This window comes from Antechinus flavipes, chromosome 4 (genome assembly GCF_016432865.1).
Source record: "Antechinus flavipes isolate AdamAnt ecotype Samford, QLD, Australia chromosome 4, AdamAnt_v2, whole genome shotgun sequence".
NCBI classification, from domain to species: domain Eukaryota; kingdom Metazoa; phylum Chordata; class Mammalia; order Dasyuromorphia; family Dasyuridae; genus Antechinus; species Antechinus flavipes.
The window spans coordinates 218,393,472-218,416,500 of NC_067401.1; the positions used below are offsets into that span (position 1 = coordinate 218,393,472).

General features: G+C 36.5%; 1 protein-coding gene across 1 annotated transcript in view; it reads right to left on the reverse strand.

Moving 5' to 3' along the window:
- TRAM2 (translocation associated membrane protein 2) overlaps positions 1-23,029 on the reverse strand; it is a 110,044-nt gene that overhangs the window by 16,064 nt on the left and 70,951 nt on the right. The window contains exons 3-4 of the mRNA XM_051997151.1: positions 13,305-13,414; positions 11,880-11,996 (exon numbers count right to left, since the gene is read on the reverse strand). Coding sequence (XP_051853111.1) covers positions 11,880-11,996; positions 13,305-13,414 — 227 coding nt within the window. The remainder of the gene's footprint in view (positions 1-11,879; positions 11,997-13,304; positions 13,415-23,029) is intronic.

The window sequence follows — 23,029 nt, forward strand, 5'->3', positions numbered from 1 at the left end:
TTTAAAGTGCCCAGAATTCTCAAAGGAGATTTATTTATTCTAATAGATCACACTTGTGACCCTTCCTGACTGTGGTCTCCATATCTCACACATGCAGGAGATATAAAAGATCAGGGGAAGTCCTTGTCTCAATGTTTGATCAATGCTTCAAACCCACATTCTTTATCTTCATCACCCTGGTGTTTTTCCTGACAGTTATGAGCAGATTAGAAGTCTGCCAGGCTAGGCAAAGGGCAACTTACAGCCTCTCTCTTCTCACATTAAGAGTGTAAAGCCTCAAGCCAGTTTCAAGGGGGAAAAACCCCAAGGAAGTAACAGTTTCTTCCTATAGGAAGTAATACTATATATTTATCAACAACAAAAAAAGGTTATTTGTGAGTCTGTCTATGGAAATCTGAAGTGGAGGAGGCATTCCTGCCAAAGAAAGGCTGCCTGTGTGAGGATAGAAACCCAAAGACACACACACACACACACACCCCTCCTCCCTCCCCAGCTTTACATGTTCAATGCAAACTTTCGTCAGCTTGTTGCCCTGTTTGCTAAGGAAACAAAGCTATGGAAAATCTGAAACCGATGAAGAGATCCCCACAGAAAAATGTTGCCTGATTGGAAATGAGGAGCCTGTCTAGTCCACTAGGTCTGCAACTGGGAGAGGTAGAAGGAGAGGATCAGCAGGAGCCAGAGAAGAAATGACTCACTGGTTGGTAAATGAGCAGCCTTTTCCAGAGGTCTAGCCAAACAGCTGCTTGAGGAGGAATAATCACATGACTCTGATGCCTAAGGGGTTAACTTTAAAGTTCTGCCGTGCCAGAAACACAAGTTAGCTGGAGGCCTGCATTAGATGCCCTTACCTATATTCCCCAAAGTGCCAACAAACAGATCTGAAACCAAAATCATCTCTGCAAACGAACAAACCGGCTAACCATTTAAAGGTTTCTCTGATTTTATAAAGAGTTAGCTAAACGGAGGTTTAGTTGGAAGTTCCCCACTTTCTCCCAAAAGCCACTATATCCCCCTCTCTCCCCCCCACTATTTATGAACAAAGAAAATACAGAATTCCAATAATAGTCCATCGCTTGCTGGACTCATATATATTGTGAGTCAAATCATGAACCCTGGAATACAGCCCCATATAACCATAAGGTAATGAGATGAATCATAAGCCCTAACTCCTTTTCTAAATAAAGCTCTGTATATCATCAACAACAACATAATGACTTTAGAAGTTATATGAACATATCAAATGCTTAAGAAATGTTTGTTTTATGGTCGGAGGACCTGGATATGAATCCTAGATCTAAAACTCACTACCTGTGTGATTTGAAGCAAATTACTTCCACCATACCCTCAGTTTTTTCAACAGGAGAAGAGGTTGGATTAGACATGCTCCGAGGCCCCATCCAGCTCTAAATCTATCTATAAGATGATAGCATTCAAGAGGATTTCCATCACTGGGGAATGACTGAACAAGCTGAGGGATATATAGTTGTGACAGAATAGTATTGTGCTATAAGAAATGACAAGTGTGGGGGAAGGAGAATGGGGGGAAAAGGGATGGGAGCCAATATGGCAGAAAGGACACACACTTCTTTCTGATCTTCTCCCACAATCCTCAACTAATTAGTAAATTCAGCCTCTGAATTAGTTCTGGACTGGCAGAATCCACGAATATTGGGAGTGCAGCAAATTACTAGCAGAAGATAATTTCGAAGATCTCCAGAAAAGGTCTGTTTCAGGTGGGCACGGAGGGAGGTGGCCAGGTGAAGGCAGGCAGCGCACAGATGCCACTTCAGACCTGGGGCAGGGTGTGGTCTCTGCAGGGTGGCAAAGAATTGTACTGTGGAGAATCTACAAGGAAGAATCTACACTTCGCTGCTTGTAGAGGAAGCTTGGAAAACCTCCCTTACCCTAAAAGTAAATCCCAACTTTTTTAATAAAATGAGAAAAAAGGCAAAGAGAATGCTGACCATAAATAGTTTTTATGGTGAAAGAGGAACAGATTTCAAACCACGAGGAGAATAAAAATAGATGAAGATCCAAAAGATGGTATATATTATCCCCATCAACAAGGCTCTCCTACAAGAAATTAAAAAGGATCTCAAAAGAGAGCTAGAAGAAAAATGGGGAAAGGAAAGGAAAGGAAAACTTTGCAAGAAGGTTTGGAAAAGGCATATAACTCATTAAAAGAAAGATTTGATAAAGCGGAAAAAGAAAACAACTCCCTGAAAAACACAATTTGTGAAATGGAAAAGGAAAATAACTCCTTAAAAAACAGAATTTGTGAAATGGGAAAAAAAACCCATAGAACAAAATAACTCATTTAAAAAACTCAACTGGACAAATACAAAAAGAAGTAAAAAAAAGTAACCAATTCAGTAAAAATCAGAACTGAACAAATGGAAATGAATGACTTGATGAGACATTAAGAATCAGTTAAGCAAAACAAACAAAAAAAAAAAAAGATGAAAAAAAATATATAAAATACTTACTTGGGAAAACAACTGACCTAGAAAAGAGATCTAGGAGACACAATCTAAGGATTATTGGATTCCCTGAAAACCATGATGAAAAAAAGAGCCTAGACACTATTTTTCAGGAAATCAAAGAGAACTGCCCTGATGTCATAGAATCAGAAGGTAAAATAGCCACTCAAAGAATTCACCGAATACCTACTGGAAGATACCCCAAAATTAAAACTCGAAGGAATATTGTGGCAAAATTTGAGAACTATCGGACCAAGGAAAAAATATTACAAGCCACCAGAAAAAAAAATTCAAATACTAAGGAGCCACAATAAGGATTATCCACCTTAACGTATGAAAGGGCCTGGAATCTTATATTCCGAAAGGCAAAGGAATCTGGCATGCAGCCAAGAATAAACTATCCTGCAAAACTGAGCATTTTCTTCCAGGGAAGAAGATAAGTATTCAAAAAAAACAGGTGAATTCCATTTATTTCTGATGAAAAGACCAGAGCTAAACAAAAAATTTGAACTCCAAATACAGAACTCAAGAGAAGCATAAAAAGATAAAAAGAACTCTTGAGAACTGTATTTCTATTATGGGTATACATAGAGAGTGCATGTTTAATTTGATTTTACTGTTATAATATAAAAAAAGAAACTAGAGGTGGAAAGAAGATTGTACCAGAAAAAGGGAAAAGTGGAGATAAAATGAGGGAAATTACAGCTCACTAAGAGGTAAAGGAAACCTATTATATCTGGAGGAAAGAAGGGAGAGGGATGAACATTGTGTGAATCTTACTCTAATCAGATTTGGCTCAAAGAAAAATATTAGCCATATTAATTTACAGAGAAACTTCTCTCACCTTATTGAAAAGTGGGAGGGGAAAGGCAAAAAGGGAAGGGGTAGGCTAAATAGAAGGGAAAACAGAAATATTAGGGGAAAGATATGAGAAAATGAGAGGGATTCTAGAGGGGAAAGGCTGCTTGAGGCAAGTGGTATGCAAGTTAAATTCTGGGGAGGAGGGAAAGGGAAAAAAAAGAGAAAAGTATAATCTGGGGATAAGATGGCAGAAAATAGAGAAATAGTAGTTTTAATCATAAATGTCAATGGGGTGAATTCTCCCATAAAGCATAAGCAAATAGCAGGCTGGATTAAAAGCCAGAATCCTATAATGTGTTGTTTACAAGAAATACATTTAAAGCAGAGTGATACATACAGAGTAAAGGTAAAAAGGCTGAAGCCAAATTTAGTATGCTTCAGGTGAAGTAAAAAAAAAGCAGGGGTAGCCATCTTGATCTCAGATCAAGCAAAAGCAAAAACTTATCAAATTAAAAGAGATAAGGAAAGAAACTATATTTTGCTGAAGAGTATCATAGATAATGAAGCAACATCAATACTAAATACTAAAAGTTAGGTATGCTAGATCTCTGGAGAAAATTGAATGGAGACAGAAAGGAGTACACTTTCTTCTCGACACTTCATGGAACCTATACAAAAACTGACCATATATTAGGACATAAAGACCTCAAAATCAAAAGCAGAAAGAGCAGAAATAGTAAATGCATTTTTTCCAGATCACAATGAAATAAAAATTACATTCAATAAAAAGTCTGGGGAAAATAGACCAAAAAGTAATTGGAAACTAAATAATCTCATCCTAAAGAACAAATGGCTGAAACAACAAATCATAAACACAATTACTAATTTCATCCAAGAGAATGACAATAATGAGACAACATACCAAAATTTGTAGGATGCAGCCAAAGTGGTAATAAGGGGAAATTTTATATCTCTAGATACTTATTTGCATAAAATAGAGAAAAAGATGATCAATGAATTGAGCTTGCAACTAAAAAAAGCTAGAAAAAGAGCAAATTAAAAGCCCCCAATCAAATTCCAAACTTAAAATTCTAAAAATAAAAGGAGAGATTAATAAAATTGAAAATAAAAAAAAATTATTGAATTAATAAAAAAAACTAAGAGTTGGTTTTATGAAAAAAACAACAAAATAGATAAGCCTTTAGTAAATTTGATTAGAAAAAGGAAAGAGGAAAACCAAATTGTTAGTCTTAAAAATGAAAAGGGAGAACTTTCTATCAACAAAAAGGAAATTAGAGTAATAATTAGGAGTTAACTTTGCCCAACTTTATGCCAATAAATTTGATAACCTAAGTAAAATGGAGGAATACCTACAAAAATATAGATTGCCCAGATTAACAGAGGAGGAAGTAAATTGCTTAAATAGTCCCATTTTAGAAAAAGAAATAGAACAAGCTATTAATCAATTCCTTAAGAAAAAATCTCTAGCATCAGATGGATTTACATGTGAATTCTACCAAACATTTAAAGAACAATTAACTCCAATACTATATAAACTATTTGAAAAAAATAAGAAAAGGACTCCTACCAAATTCCTTTTATAACACAGACATGGTATTGATACCTAAACCAGGTAGGTTGAAAACAGAGAAAGAAAATTGTAGACCAATCTCCTTAATGAATATTGATATGAAAATCTTAAATAAAATATTAGCAAAGAGATTACAGAAAATCATCCCTTGGATAATGCATCAAGACCAAGGATTTATACCAGGAATGCAGGGCTGGTTCAATATTAGGAAAACTATTAGTATAGTTGACTATATCAATAACCAAATTAACAAAAACCATATGATTATCTCAATAGGTGCAGAAAAAGCATTTGCTAAAATCCAACACCCATTCCTATTAAAAACACTAGAGAGTATAGAAATAAACGGACTTTTCCTTGGAACCATTCCCAATAAGATCAGGGGTGAAACAAGGTTGCCCACTATCACCATTATTATTCAATATTGTATTAGAAATGCTAGCTTTGGCAATACGAGATGAAAAAGAGATTAAAGGAATTAGAGTTGGTAATGAGGAAACCAACTTATCACTCTTTGTAGATGATATGATGGTATACTTTAGAGAATCCCAGAGAATCAACTAAAAAGCTATTAGAAATAATCCACAACAATATAATTGTCATTAATAATGACAATATTACTAATCTGTTAGGGACTTTCCTTCTGAGAATTGCCATGTCAGCTGGTAGGGTGGACCTAGAAGGTAAAAAAGGGCTTGGCCTCTGAAGCAGGAGGTTGTGCCTTACAGATGTTTCCTTGAGAAGGCGAGGGGTGTGTCCTCTAGCTAGATCTTTTCTTAGGACACTACACTAACTCCAGGTGTCTCCCTTCTGTGCATCCACCTATGCAGTGCTGAGTGGGCTAGGTACAGGGTAATCCCAGAGGAAATCAAATATAAATAACCAGCTTTAAGTTCATAGGCAACAGAAGGATGTGGAGAGAAGTAAAGAAAGGCAGAGAGGTAGAAAGATTCAGAGATGCAGAGACATACATACACTTGCTCTTGCTTCTTGCTAACCTCTGCTGAGATTACCAATAAAGAAAGGCTGTTTGGCACCTTAACATCAGCTTGTTTCTGAGGATGATTGGTATGTATGGCCCTGGCAAACAGTAGCCTCGGTGATTTATTTAGTGCTATACCACTCAAACTCCCAAGACATTATTTTACTGACCTAAAAAAAAAAATAACAACAAAATTCATATGGAAGAACAAAAGGTCAAGAATTTCAAAGGAATTAATGAAGAGAAAAGCAAATGAAGGTGGCCTAGCTGTACCAGATCTAAAACTAAAAATAAAGCAGTGGTCATCAAAACCATTTGGTACTGGCTAAGGAATAGACTAGTTGATCAGTGGAATAGGGTAGGTTCAAAGGAAAAAATAGTCAATAACTAAAGCAATCTAGTGTTTGACAAACCCGTAGCTTTTGGGAGTTAACTCATTATTTGATAAAAACTGCTGGGAAAATTGGAAATTAGTAGGACAGAAACTAGGCATTGACGCACACCTACCACTGTATACCAAGATAAGGTCAAAATGGGTTCATGATCTAATCATAAAGAATAAGATAAATAAATTAAAAGAACATAGGATAGTTTACCTTTCAGACCTGTGGAGGAGGAAGGAATTTGTGACCAAAGAAGAACTAGAGATCATTATTGATCACAAAATAGATAATTTTGATTATATTAAGTTAAAAAGCTTTTGTACAAACAAAACTAATGCAGACAAGATTAGAAGAGAAGCAATAAACTGGGAAAACATTTTTACAGTTAAAGGTCCTGATAAAGACCTTATTTCCAAAATATATAGAGAACTGACTCAAATTTCTAAGAATTCAAGCTATTCTCCAGTTGATAAGTGGTCAAAGGATATGAAGACAATTTTCAGATGAAGAAATTAAAACCATTTCTAGTCATGTGAAGGTTCTCCAAATCACTATTGATTAGAAAAATGCAAATTAAGGCAACTTGAAATACCACTACACACTTCTCAGATTGGCTAAGATGACAGGAAAAGATAATGAGGAATGTTGGAGGGGACGTGGAGAAATTGGGACACTGATGCATTGTTGGTGGAATTGTGAATGGAGCCAACCATTCTGGAGAGCAATTTGGAACTATGCTCAAAAAGTTATCAAATTGTGCATACCCTTTGACCCAGCAGTTGTTTCTACTGGACATATATCCCAAAAACATCTTAAAGAAGGGAAAGGGACCCACATGTGCCAGCCTTTTTTTGTAGTGGTTAGAAACTGGAAACTGAGTGGATGCCCACCAATTGGATAATGGCTGAATAAATTGAGGTATATGAATATTATGGAATATTATTGTTCTGTAAGAAATGACCAACAGAATGATTTCAGAGAGATCTGAGAGACTTAAATGAACTGATGCTAAGAGAAATGAGCAGAACCAGGAGATCATTATATATGATAAGAAGAAGACCATACGATGATCAATTCTGATGGATGTGGCTCTCTTCAACAATGAGATGATTCAACTTAGTTCCAACTTGTTCAGTAATGAAGAGAGCCATCCATACCCAGAGAGAAAACTATGGGAACTGAGTATGCACCACAACATAGCATTTTTACTCTTTCTGTTATTGTTTGCTTGCATTTTTGTTTTCTTTCTCAGGTTTTTTTCTTCTTTCTAGATCCGATTTTTCTTATACAGCAAGATAACTGCATAAATATATATACATATATTGGATTTAATATTTTAATACACATTATATATATGTGTGTGTATGTGTGTGTATTTAACATGTATTGGACTACCTGCCATTGGCTGGGGCGGGGGAGGGGGGGAAGGAGGGGAAAGTTTGGTACAGAAGGTTTTGCAAGGGTCAATGATGAAAAAATTACTCATGCATATGTTTTGCAAACAAAAAGTTATTTAAAAAAAGAAATGACAAGCAGGATGCTCTCAGAAAAATCTGAAAGATGTACATGAACTGATGCAAAGTAAAGAGAGCAGAACAGAAGAACACTGCACAATAACATCATTTTGTATTGTTTAACAATATATTGTACTATTTTCAACTGTAAATGACTTAGCTATTCTCAGTAATACAGTGATACAATTCATTTCCAAAGATTTCATTAAGAAAAACATTATCCATCTCCAGAGAAAGAAATGAATTCAGATCGAAGCATACTATTTCTCTTTTTCTTTTTTTGATTTGTTTTTTCTTTCACTACAAGACTAATATGGAACTGTTTTACATGATTGCACATGTAATAACCTTTATAAAATTGCTCACTGTCTCAGGTTAGGGGGAGGAAAGGGAGAAAATTTGCAACTCAAAATTTTAAAAAATGAATTTTAAAATATTTTGTATTTAATTGGAAAAATAAAATATTATTCAAAAATATGATAGTATCCACAAGATAATGGCCTTAGAGGCCATCCATATCAACCATCTAATTTTACAAATGTGGAAACTAAGGCACAGAGAAGTTAAATGACTTGTTCAGGGTCACAAAGCAATAAGTATCTAAAATGGGATGAGAAGTTAACACTTCTTGACTCCCAAGTTCAACTCAAAATATCTAATGCTATGAGCACTGTGGGCTTCAGTTTCTTCATTTATAAGAGGACTGACCTCTGATCTCCCCCCACACCCGACTCTAAATATATGATGTTACCTATTCTATATGAAGTTTGCTATTCCAGGAAAATTCTAGAGAAAAAAAAAAAGACTTTTACTATTCTTTTGAAATCTTTCTCCCTATGAGCCAACAACAACAACAAGACTGAACAGGGATTTCAACTTAGTTTTAAGAAGTTGGGAATGGTTAGCCAGAAGAGTCATTTCTACTATTTGAATAAAATTAATTTAAAACTAAATACTTTCTAGCTCTGAATTGGAAACTAAGGCGTGCCCATGAATGAGGGAAGGTCTAAACAAATATGAGTGTATAGGAATGTAGTAATAATAATTATGTGCCATAAGGAACAGGGAAAGAGACAGCTTTAGAGAAACCTGAGAAGACTTTTATGAATTGATCCAGAGTCATGTAAGCAGACCCAGGAGAACAAACAACTTTATACATTTTAAGAACTTTTAAAGATAAACTATGATTCAAGAAGACTGATAATAATGCATAAATATCCACTCACTGACTAGGAGATGAACTCAAGATGCAGAACAAGACATACACTTGTGGACATGAACAATACCAAAATGTGTTTTGTATGATTATGTTTATCTGTTGCAAGGGTTTTGTTTTTCTTTTAAATAGGAGGTGGGGGCTGGGAGAGAAAACAAATACTTGTTAATTGAACAATAAAAAAAAAAAAAACTGTTCTTTTCCACATTAGTAAATATCTTTCAATATCCTTAAAAAAAAAAAATCCCACAGAGACTAGTCTGATAAAAACATTTTATATTTCTGCTGTCCGGAGGTACTGGTGCCAATGGCATTTTCTGCAAGTATCCTGAGGAGAACAATATATCATCTCTCTGGGCCTGTTTCCTGTATAGTATATTAAATGGAAGAGAGCAATGCTGGTCCATGCCTTGATAAAAGACAATCTAGAGCTTCCCAAAAGAAAAAGTTCTTTATTCCACATCCTCTCCCTCAATTAATTACTACCATTATTGTTTAATGGAAATTCAAAGAGGAGGAGAAGAAATCCCTGGAGGGGGAGGATGGGGAGAAAAACGATGAAAACAACTGAATGTTTCACTTTTTCCAAGGGTTTAAAAAAATCACCCCAAGTAATGACATTTGGCCCCTAAACCTGGTCTAAATGTGTCACATTGTGGGAGAGGGCATGAAAAAGGGAGGAAAACAATGTCTAGGGTGGTGTCTGAAGAAGAAATGTGATTCAGAGAGATGAGGCAATACTTTTGTAAGGAGAGGAGACAAGCCACTCCTCCCCCACTTCAAAACTCCAGTGGACAGTAGAGAAATCTGGGGGTAGGAGTGGGAAGGGAAGTCAGAATTTACATTCACTTGCATGTTGAATGCTCCCAGCAAGCTCAGGCTTTTATGTTACATAGCCAGGCTAAGGCCCTCTAAACCTGGATGTGAGTGGAATAGTAAGCGATATAGAAGGTATCTGCCATTCACAAGGGCCTGAATAATGCAGAGGCCTTCTTCCTCCCTATTCAATCCCTGGTGTAATTGAGCAAGTTGCTCTCCTATTTATCATTAACAAGGAGGAGGAACCATTTTGGTTCTGGCTTTGGTTGATCAGGACTGTTCCCTCAGGGTACGTTAGGGAGGTAGCTGAGGGCCCAGACTTTGGAAAACATATTCTCAAAATAGGCCTCAGACACCACCCAAAAATGGGCCAATCACTTACCTGTTTGCCTCAGTTCCTCAAAGGTAAAATGAGAATGATAACAACAACTATCATTGTTATTACTGTAAGGCTGCTGTTGGGATCAAATGAGATAATAGTGCTTAAGCACTTAGCATTCACTTAACTATCCTGGGCCTCAGTTTCCTCCTCTGTAAAATGATTTCCAATATTGCTTCCAGCTTTTAATGTATGAGTCTAGAACATGGGTTCATGGGTCTCCTAGCTGGAAGGAACCAGAGCTTTGCTAATTTTCCTTAGGGCTATGTTTGGATTTCATACAAAGCTGGCTCCATGTCCTATATGAGGGCAGTTTACAGATGGGAGTTCCAGGAAAAGAAAGTGGGGTTATTGTTAAAGACTTCTGTAGTAATACTGGTCAAAGCTTGCTGTGATGAAGACTACATGACTGACTGACTTCTTCTGATGTGCTGAAATTTTCTTGTATCTAAACCCTACTACTATTGTGCTGTCTCTAATCAATCAAAGTATTTATAAGGCACCTAATAAGTGCCAGGTACTGGGGATACAACTGGTATGAATGAAACAGTCCTTGTGGATCTCAACATAATGTATATTGTTTCAATACATATCAAATGCTCATGAATGGTCCATCATGTGGAGCTATTTTAGCCATAAGAATGTTTGTGTAATTGAATTTATCATAAAAGATATGTCTTTATATATATACACATATATATCTCATAAATATCTCATAATTATATCATAAAGATATATTTAAAAATCCATAAAACTATTTGAGCTGTTAGAATCAGTACTCTTAACAAGGAAAACTGCAATGCAGTGGAAAATAAGAGACTGGCTCTAGTTGGTAACGAACTCTGACCTTGGATTAGATATTTATCCTCTTTGCTGAGCTTCTCCACTTTTTGTTCCTGCTCAATCCCTTTTTGTCACAGAAATACGTTGGGTTAAAAAGCAATTCCATCCATTAAGCATATTAAGCACCTATTGTGTTTAAAGCTAAAACTTAGATACACCTATGTGCAACTGTATCATATGTTAAGGATTTAATGATGAAATAAGAGAACTAATGTTCTTTGCTATCAAGGTAATAGAGATCAAGAGTCTTAAAATCTGAGACAGCTAGTTGATCTAGTAGAACTGTGACATAGCCCCTTGCCCTAAAGGATCATAAATAATTATGATATATAAAAGAATGTGATGAATGTAAGTCCAAAATGAAGAATTTTAGCAGGGAAAGATGACTTTATGCTGGGAAGGGGGAAGAAGTTAAAAGAACAGAACCTGGATCCTGTTGGAAGAACCTGAACAGAGAAAGGCAGAAAAGTCCATTCCACGTATGACATAGGCAGAATGAGAAAAGGCCCCCCAAAACAGGATAGGACAGAATGGGGAATGGTGGGTTGTCCACTTTTACTATAATGGGAGAGGGATGAGAGTGAGAGACAAAGGAAATTTGAATCAGAATATAGTAGGCTTTGAATGCCTATGGGAATGTGGTCTCCCCAAAACCACATTTGTAATTCTTGGCAAAAAAATGTTTTTAGTTCTTAGGCAGAAAGTATTTCAGGATTATAAAGTACTTATTAGTTTCTTCTAGTCTGCTAAGTACTTTGCAATTATTTTCATTAGCTTTTTAAATGCTGACAGCATGTTCCACTCAATCTAGACCATCCCCCTAATAAAAGGCTGCCAAATGTAACCTTCTATGATGACTGTCACTCACCGTCACAACAACATACAAGCACCAGACCAAGGAGCTGAGATGAAAGGCTACCAGCTGTCCAGATTCGTTGAACTTACTGTGTTTGACCTTGGAGAGATGAAGTCGCCTGCTGATTTTCTAAAGGAAAAAAAAGAAAAAAAAATGTACATACAACTTCCATCTCTTTCCCACATAATATTAATAATATTAAAAGTGTGAAGCAAGCATTGACTTGAAATGTATTTATTAAATATCTAGCGAATAGGTATTTAACACTGAAGTATTAAGTCATATGCTTTGCCATTCAGATTATATCCTATGCCAGGCCAGACACAAGCAACTTGGGAGAGTCTGAATGATCTAGACTGTTTCTTAGACAAAAGAACATAAATAACTCTCCATACTTAAGACTTGCTTTAAATAAAGTCTGTGACTTATGTTTTCCTTATCTCTTCTTCTTTTAATATGTATGAAGTATAAACTAAGGGCTCAATGAATTTTCATATACTTGACCCTGAAGAAAAGATGGTAAAATATACTACCCTTTCTTTTTGTCAGAAGCAGGAGATTATTCTACTTTCCTATGCTGTCTGACTTGGCTGATGTGTTGATTAGTTTTGTTGAACTGCTTCAATTCAACAAATTTTCTTTTTATTCTTTGTTGCAAGGGATGGTTCTCAGGGAAGGGGAGGTGGGAAAGCTTTTATTTGGAAATAAGAGTGAGATAACAAAAGATATCGATGATAACCTGCACAAACAAAAGCACAATTTTTAAGAGTGTTTAGTTAGAGAATCATTGATCTAGATCCACTTCTTCATTTAATGAACAATATTGACATTCTACAATCAAGTGGCATTCCCAGGGTCCATAGTTACTAGTAAATCTTAGAGGTGAAATGTAAACCCAGGCTTATAAGTCCAGGACTGACTCAAGGAACTATAAGAAATGAAAAGAAACTGAGGTGATTAGCAAGAATTAAATAGTAGGACTGTATTTTTTTGTTTGTTTAGCAAAGACAACTGGGGTTAAATGACTTGCTCAAGGTCACACTTGCTCAAGTGTTAAGTGTCAGAGGTAAGATTTGAACTCAGGTCCTTCTGACTCAAATGCTGGTGCTCCCTCCATTGTGTCATCTAGCTGTCCCAATAGTAGGCCTGTGTACATCTATATTAAGGCAATCAAGAAAATAACCCCCTTGGTGAGAATGATGAGCAGACAGGGCTTTTGTTTTGTCATTTCTAAGTTGTAATTATTCACGACCACAGAATAAGCCTAAGAACCATGATAATGGGTCTATGGGACTAAAGGATTGCAACTTGCACACAGGAGGCTGGGTGGCAGAGAGTGGGGGACACTGAAATGGGATTCAATTCAAACCTGTCTGGCTTCAACTCAGGTAGAAAGTACTGGAGAATGAACCAAACCTAAGGTTGGGTAATACTTACATCCAAGATGTACTCCTGTACCACAGCATGCAAAATGATGGTGATGAAGATGTAAAACAAGATTGTGACCAGATCCTTCAGTCCATAGTGATACTGAACAGTTTCGCTCTCTGTGGAAAGAACAGGAAACAAGTCAGCATGCTTAGTATTAAACCTGCTAGTCTCCGGGGAATTTTAAGGACCATGGCTTAAGTTTTTTGTCAAAAACTCATCATCCCTTCCTTTAAGTAATAAGCATTTTAGAAAAGGGCAGTGATTCCATTCTAGTGGGTAAATTTTGTTGATTCCAAGATAGCCACTGGAGACTTGCAGGAATGGCCTACATGTCTATGAAGGTTGGGAGATTTAGAAGCACAGAATTTTAGAAATGGAGGCATCACTTCTAAAGTGGGAAATGGTTGAAGAAATGGTGAAATATAAATGTAACAGAATATTACTATGCTGTAAAAAAGGAGCTATCAAACTCATAGCCCTATTGAGTATAGTCTGAATCAGATCAAAATGTGATTGGGAAATGTTTTAACAAAATAAAAATGCAAGATAACATTAAAAATAATAATAAAAAAAAGAGTGGAAGGAACCTCAGAGGTCACTGGATCCAGCTTATAACTGAAAAAAATCTTCACTACAAAAATAATGAAAATAATTAGCATGTATATAATTACCAATATGTGTCATGCACTGGTAAGTATTTACAAATATCTTGTCACTGTTTAACCTATAGTGGATTATTTTCTATCTTGGGGAGGGAGGAGATGGAGAGGGAGGAAGAAAATTTTGCAACACAAGGGTTGCAAAATACAAGGGTGAATGTTGAAAACTATCTTTGCATGTATTTTGAAAAATGAAAAAAAACTGTGTCATTTAATCTTCACAACAACAATGGGAGGTACTATTACCACCCCCATTTTATAGCTAGGAAATTAAAGCTACCTTTTTTGTCTAAAGTCACACAGCCAGTAAGCATCTGAGGCTAGGCTAGAATGGTATACAACTAACAAGTGGGTCTGAACTGACTGCAGACTGAAACCTGTTATATCACAGCTCTAACCACCCATTACCATTGTGCCATTTCACATACATCCCGCTCCCATCTACCTCCTGGAAGTTCATTTCACTACTAAAGAACTGGAATGCTTAGGAAGTTTTCCCTGACACAAAGCCTAAATTTGCCTTTGCAACTTCCACCCATTCAGTGTCCATTTAGACACCCACCCAGACATTCTGGGTACCTCCCTCTGGGGACAAGCAGAATGAGCCTGACCCCCAAGTCCCAGGAACACCATATCACTGTTGCAGCTCTGCTATGCCTACACTGGGAAATAATTCATACCCTTGTCTGGCAGCAGATCAGAGGGTTCCTAAATTTTGGTCTGTGCTTGGTTCTTTGCTATGTTTCTGCAAATGGATATGATAGAACTAATCTATTAGGGGAGCATCAAATCTAAGAGCTTTTTAATTCATTTTCCCCCCAATTTCATTTATTCTTCTTCCAATCCCCTCCCCCACCACTGGGGAAAAATAAAACAAATCTTCATACAAGGACAAAAAAACCAAAAAACAAAAAACAAACAAATTCCTACGCCATCCATGTCCAAAAATATTTATGATATGTTATAAAGTTTGTTGTCTCTAAATCAAAGGATGGGTAACAAGCATCATCATTCTCCTGGAATTACAGCTGATCATTGCATTAATCAGAGTTCAGAAGTCTTTCAAACTTGTGTCTTTGCAATGTTGGTGTTACAGTATAAATTGTTTTCCTGGTCTTGCTCATTTCACTCTGTATCAGTTCATTCAAATTTTCTCAGATTTCTCTGAAGATGTTCCTCTCATTATTTCTTACAGTAAAATAGTATTCTATTTCACTCATATTATTTAATCTGCAACGCTGGCCATATGGCACTGGATTGTAATCTGTGGCTTTCGGAGGGCTTCCTGGTACCTATATCAATGTACTTAATATGTATTATGTCTAGTGGTGTACTTAACACCAGTACTAGATACTTGAAAATTTACAGAATGATGAAAACATGGCAGGCAGCATCAGGTAATGTATAACAAAGAACCAGCCTCAGACTCGAGAAGAGAGGCTAGCTCTGTGATACTGGGCAAGTGCCCTGCTCTCTCAGTGACTCAAGTAAATTTCCAAGACTCTAAATTATAGATTATCTGCTGAGCTGAATTGATTAGAAGGTGTTTACCTCATCAAAAATTAGTTATACCAATGAAATAAGGTGCAGAGAGGAAAACACACACACACACCCCCACTTAACTCTCGATCACTATGAGAAAAGAACCCTGTAAACTTTTTTTTCCAATACTATAAAATGTGAGCCTGTTATTATTAGTAAGAAGATTTGATTTCAAGTCCTGTCTCTAATATATATAAGTTGTGTCAAGTAAATCAGCATTAATTAAGGGCAAACTATATGTCAGGAACTGTGCAAAGCACTGGGGATAGGAAAAAAAAAAAGACAAAAGTAGTTTCTGTCCTTAGGAAGCATAGTCTAATGAAGGAGACAATTATGTAAATAACGAGGTATATAAATGATAAATATAGAATAGATAGAAGGTTATCTCTCTTGGCAGATGGAAGGGACTACTAAAGCCTCCTGCAAAAAGAAGGGATCTATGCAGGACATAAGTTAGTGAAACTAGGAGGTGGAAAAGAGCCTATCAGTTATGGGAGATAGTGCAAAAGTTGAGATAGGAAACTGGGGTGTGAAGTGTTCAAAGAACAACATATAGGCCAGTGTTGTTGTATCTTAGAAGATGAGAGGGGAGTATAACATAAGGGCATTAGAACAGTAGAAAGGAACTATGTGCCAGACATTATGCTAAGTGGATACAGCAAGAGGCAAAAGACAGTAAAAGCACTTTGAGAATTATCATTAGCTGTGGGACAGTGGGCAACAATGAGTGACATCACCTCCCTGAGACTCAGTTTACTCATTCACAAAATGAAGTTGATAATGCTACTTGTGTGTCCCATATCAGAGTGTAGTTATACAAAAAGCATTTTATCGATGTTATAATGACTTGACAGTTCCAGGTCTTACAGAAGCTTTATAATCAGGAATAGTAATTTTTGAAAATAAAAACTATACCATGTCTTAAAAAAACAAAAAAGAAGGAAAAGTAGGAAGAACCCAAATTGTTAGAGCTTTAATATCAACAGAGTATTTATCATGTCTTAAGAGAGACAGTAGAATTTATTGGATGTGGAAAGAGTGAGAGGATAAATAAATTGGGAAAGACATCAGACCTCCACAGACCCAGAACCCAGCACTGGTGCTTAATCAATGATAATGTAATGAATACATTTTCTCCTTATTCCTTTCGTTTCCTCACCTCTACTATATACAAGGCATTGCACTAAAAACTGAGGATACAAAGTAAGGCAAAAACAATCTGCCCTCAGGGGGCTTATATTCTTTTTTAAGTTTGAAGGAAATATATTTAAAGCAAATAAAAGGAAGCAGAATATTATAAACTGAGAGATAAATAGGAAATTCACTACTACTCCCAAAATATAGTCAGATGAAAATGAAAATAAATTCAAGGCAGTAGATAAATTAATAGATGTTATATCCAATCACTTTTATCAAAAGAAAAAAACATTTATAAAAACAAATTATATTCTATAGTAGTTTATATTCTAATGGAAGAAATGACGTATCAATAACTATACCATTCAAGAGTGGGCTGCTTGGGGAAGAAAAGGGAGGAAAAGGGAAGAGAAGAGAATATAATTTAAAATGATAGCGATACAAAAACTTTAAAAAAGACAAAATACAAAAAAGAATACTCTAAGCACTACAGAATACTAAACAAATGTACAATGCTATTATTCATAGTCTAGTCAATAAACACTTATTAAAGCATCTACTATGTTCCAGGCATTGCTGAAGCAAAAGAAGTCAATTCTACTGAGGGATATAACATGTCAATAGGTAAAATACAAGATGATTTGAAGATCTAGGAAGATCAGGAAAAGCTTCCCACAGTAAATTTGGAAGGAGGTTAAGGATTGATTCTAACAGGTAGAAATGAGGAGGAAATACAATCCAGGCCTGGGGAACAAACAAAAGTATCCAAAGGCATAAACAAAGGTGATAGAAGCCAAAATTAATAAATTCCCATTTATTCATTCATTCATATTGACCAGTTTGTCTAAAATGGAAAGTTTGTGAAGGAGAATGCTGTGAAATATCTAGAGAACTAGAGGTGAAATGGAGTGGATGGAGAACTGACAAGACTTCGCAACCTGACTATATGTGGAAGAAGAAAGGTCAAGGAAAATGGAGGATGGGAACTTGGATGACTGGAAACAACTTTAGCCTAAAACCCAGAAAAGCTGGCAATGCTACTATATACTCCATGAATTTTTGTGGAGTACATAAACTAAAACTTATAAATAGGATTGTTGAAGGCTGTTTTCTCAACCCCTTCCCCAATAAAGTACTTTCTAGGGACCACTCTATAAAGACAGAGACATATGATTTTTTTTTCTCCCGTGTACCTTAAGAGCTCTCTTTCCAAGCACCCTCTTGGGCCTCCTATAGTTAAGACCCTTTGCTTCTCCCTCTAGTTTTTGCCCCTCCCAAATCTACTACTTTCTAACCTGTCCAGCTGATCAGCTGGTCCCATCTCTATGTTGCCCTTACTCTTATCCCTATTCTACCCCTGCCCCTATCATTTATTAGTAAAAAGTGCCTTTTGTCCAATTTTCCCTCCTCCAGTAACAGCAAGCAGAATCATAGGATAAAACTCAGAACTCCTAGGCAAATCCAGGTAGATTACATCTATTGCTTCTTCTTATCTACAAAGGCCTGTCACTCTATCACAGAGAGGAATTAAATTAGTCTGGCACAATTTACTTTTCACAAGCCATTCTAGCTGCTACTTAGTCAGCATACTGTGCTTTCTTACAATCAGTCCCAGGGATGGAGTGATCACCTCATCTGCTTTGTCTATTCCTAGGCACTGTGGATCAGACCGGTTAGTCTCTAATTACCACAGTAATTCTGGATGTTGCATCACTTTACACTCCTGGTCTTTTAGGGCTATACCTGTTTACCACATGTTCTCAGAAGTGGTCAAACCACTCAATTTATTCACATTTTTTTAAATGGGTGAGTTATTTGACCTCCTAATTCTCAGGGTTTGGTTTTGTTTTTTTCCTCATCTCTCTAAAATGAGGAGGTTGGAGATGAAGGATCTATCTCTAGGGGTCATTTCAGTTCTAATATTCCATGAGTCCTTTCTTCAAAGATTCTATGAGGCATGTCAATAGGTTCTTCTGGTTGACCCATCTAGCTTGAAAAATACTCTTCTCCCATTAACTTCCCTGCTCTAGCTCTGATTCTTTCTCTGCCCTCCTCTCCCCATTCTGCTTAGCTGAAGAGGAGAAGAGAATGAGCATTTATATAGTGCCCACTACATGCTAGGTACTGTGCTAAGTACCTTACAAATATCTCATTTAAAATGAAGCAGCCTCTTCCCCTTTTAGAGAATTCTAATTATAGCCCATAGTAGGTACATAATAAATGCTTAATGATTATCTGAATGATTTAAAATTAGAAGGGTACTCAAAAGTCATTTAGTACACAAAACTTAATGAAAAAACAAAAATTTGAAATTGAACACTATAAATTATAATAATCAAGCTTAATTCTGAAGAGAAGAACAAAATATACTTTCTACCCTTCTTTGCAGGACCAGAGGGAAAGGGGAAAATTTATCCACAGGTGCAGAATCTTGTATATAATGCCAGGCTTGATTGATGTATGGCTAAAATTTTTACCCACTCCCATACCATCTTTTTTTATTCTTTGTTACAATGGATAGTTCTCTGAGAAAAAAAGGCTAGAGGAATATACCTGAAAATCTGAGAATTTAAAAAAAATCAATAAAAATGTTTTAAAGATAAATCACCGCGTCAAGTCTCTTCATTTAACAGGATGCTGAAGAGGATATTAAAAAGAGCATGAATCTGAGAAAATGATCTGGGTTCAAATACTGACAGAAACACATATTAGCTGTTTGATCTCGTATAAAACACTAAACTTCTTTGGACTTTAATTTCTCCTTTATAAATTAAGAATAATAATATGTGGTTTAATTACCTGAGGCAAGGTATAAAACATTTTGTAAATCTTAAAAGACTATACAGATAATACACACACACACACACACACACACACACACACACACACACACACTTTTACTCTATTTGATGATTAGCATATAGCAGGCTTCAATAAATCTTTTTAAATAAATGAATGTGTGATTTCAGAGTCCTGGAGAGACTTACATGAACTGATACTGAGTGAAATGAGCAGGACCAGGAGATCATTATATATTTCAACAACAATACTATATGATGATCAATTCTGATGGACATGGCCCCCTTCAACAATGAGATGAACCAAATCAGTTCCAATAGAGCAGTAATGAATTGAACCAGCTACACCCAGCGAAAGAACTCTGGGAAAGACTATGAACCACTACATAGAATTCCCAACCCCTCTATTTTTGTCTGCCTGCAGTTTTGATTTCCTTCACAGGCTAATTGTACACTATTTCAAAGTCCAATTCTTTTTGTACAGCAAAATAAATGTATGGACGTGTATACACATATTGTAATTAACTTATACTTTAACATATTTAACATGTATTGGTCAACCTGCCATGTAGGGGAATGGATGGGGGAAGAAGGGGAAAAGTTGGAACAGAAGATTTGCAATTGTTAATGCTGAAAAATTACCCATGCATATATCTTGTAAATAAAAAAAAAATATGTTCAATGAATGAAGTGAAAGAGGTAAAATTTTCAAAGGTTCTGTAATTCTAAGATCACAGAGTTACTTATTAGTGGGTTGAGTGAACCCCAGATTTCCTGATTCAATCCAATATTCTTTCTACCACAGTTATTCTCCCAGTTCTATTCCCCATAAATGGATAATACTTACTAGTTACATTTATAGTCCTTGAAATATAGCTTTCTTTCTTTGACTTTTTGAGATGGTTTCTACATAAATAGGTTATGTCTCTGCATTTGAGGATGTGAATATTAGCCCTTACACTTAATACTATGTGATCTTAGCCAAGTCTCTTAAATCTCTATCTGGTTCCCTCATTTTCTAGAATGTAAGCATATTGAAGGCAAGCAAGAATTGTTCCATTCTATGGTCTTTGCTCTTTTTGACACCTAGCATAGTGATAGATATAGTAAATGTTCAATATAGCCTTACTGAATGAATCTATGAATCAAGGAAACTGGATTAGAAGAATTAGATCTGAAGCCATTATTTCTTCCAATGCCACCAGAGTACTACTATTCTCTCTTAAAAAATAAAAAGGGATAGCTTTTGCTTTTATATCACATTCATTTCTTAATACACAACATATCCCCAAAGTCTCAATGAAGTTTTAAGCTTAAAAATTTTTGGAACATCTTAAATACCTATGTCTTCCCCCAGCTCAAAAATCATTCAAAAATGATAATAAGGAATAATAAATAAGAGTGTGGGAGAGGGGTGGAAAGGCAATTCAGCAAAGCTAACCAACCTAGCAACCAAGTCTAACAATATGTGATGCTTTAATCTATAGTTCTTACATCTCTACAAATAAAAAAAAGAAGGTTCTATATTTTTTTCAAAACTTGGGTTGCTCTTATGATTAAAATAACTGGCTTTCTGCCTTCAAAGGAATTGGTTTTAACCCTTAATTGTTTATTCAGAAAAACATTTCCTTCTATTAAGTTGAGGAAGCAAAGTCATTCATTCATTTATTTATTTTTAGTGTGAAAGGGATTTATTTCTAAACAGAAAGATCAAAAATCAAGGGTCACAAAAATCTCAGAGGTATTTGGTAACAATAACAGCAATGCTGTCTTCTTTGGTGCTGAAATTTTTTTACTATAAGGCCATGAACCTTGCCTGTATGTGATTTTAACCTCAAATCCCAAATTCTTTTCTACATACACTTTGGTGAAATCAGCCCCTACCCAAGACTGTCTGAGCTTCTGGGGAAAAAAAGCAGTGGAGTAGTGGGAGGTGCCCTGTATATTAATTCTGGGACTTTGAGCAAACCATTCCCTCTCCCTTGGCCTATTTCCTCATCTGTAAAATGAGGGGGCTGAAACAGATGAGCTCTAAGATCCCTTCTAGCTCTAAAGTATGAAGTTCCTAGTATGATTAGCTTTCCTTCCTAAGTGAGGTTTCTTTCTCCAGAGCTGCTGCTGCCCACCTGTCTCTGCTTTTGTCCCTCCTCCCCCCCCTGCAACTCGGCTTACAGAACACAAAGAGGCACTCCGTTTTCAAGAGATTCCAATCTTTAGAGTAGACACATAAGCATCAAAGTCCCTAAGGCAACACTAGATTTCCCAGTGGCAAGCAATTACTGGGAGGGCTCACTCAGAGCCATCAAGGAAGAGACAAAAGGCTTCCACTGAAAGGGGCTTTCAAACCTCCAGCTGGGAAGCCTATCTGGGGTCCTTTTTACAAGCAGAGAGTTCCATACTAGGAGGGGCTATAGGAAACATGGCCAAGCTCTAGTGAAAAAGGGACCCAGGGTCTTACTGAAAAAGCAGATGATAAAAACCACCTTGATCCAGCATAGTTAGTCATGAAAGCTAAACTCCTAGGCTTTCATAGGTTTTTGCTAGTTTTTTTTTTTTTTTTTTTTTTTTTTAAAAGAATGGGTCCTTGTTACTCTAGATTAATTGCAAAATAAACATAGTGTGAGAGAAATCCCCTTCCCTCCACATAATCATGGAGAGAGAAGAAAAAGGAGAGAAAAGAAAAAAAGGGAGGAGTGAGGGAAAAGTAAAAAAAAGAAGAGAAAGAAAAAAAAAGGAAAGAGGAGGAAATGAGAGGAACAGAGAGATAGAGAAGGGAGGGGAGAAAAGGGAGAGGAAAGAGGGAGAGAGGGAGAAAGGGGGAGAAGGGGAAGGAAGGAGAGAGAAGGAAAGAGAAGGAGGGAGGGAGAGGGAAGAAAGGAAAGAGGAGAGGGAGGGAGGGAGAGTGTTAGTTAAGGGTTAGGGGTTTACTCATACAGTATATTCATCTGTGAACACAACTAAAACTTTAACTTCACAGTGAAATACTTTACAGTGAAACCTGATTATTGAATTTGATTCAGTATTTCTTCCCTCCCCACCAAAAATATAACCAAACATTAAGGAGAACAGTCTTTTATGTTCCAATATTATTCTTTAGTCTAGAGGCAAATACTTATTTGGAAGGCTGTTTTTTAACAACTCAGAGAGGTCAAGACCACTACCATGTTTCCCCAATAATGAGACACTGTCTTATTAATTTTTTTGGACAGAAAAAAAACACCAGAGGGCTTATTTTCAGGGGAGGGCTTATTTTAATGCTCTCAATGGCGCCAGCAAGCAAATCACTGGGGAAGAACAGGATGACGCGCTCACTGTTGCAGCTCTGATTGAATGCAGCTCAGAGCGCAGCATGCGTTTCACCCAAAGGGGGGAGGAGGGGAGGGGGATGGTGCATACAGAGGGTACCGTAATATAGCGTGTAGCGCAGGGGATCATCTTCACTACAGTAGCAATCTCAATAGGGCTTATTTTCGGGGAGGGCTTATTTTAGAGGAATCTTACACAGTAAGGGGAAGGCTTATTTTCGGGATAGGTCTTATTATCGGGGAAACACGGTACTATCAAGTGAGGTAGAATAATCTGCCCAAGATCACAA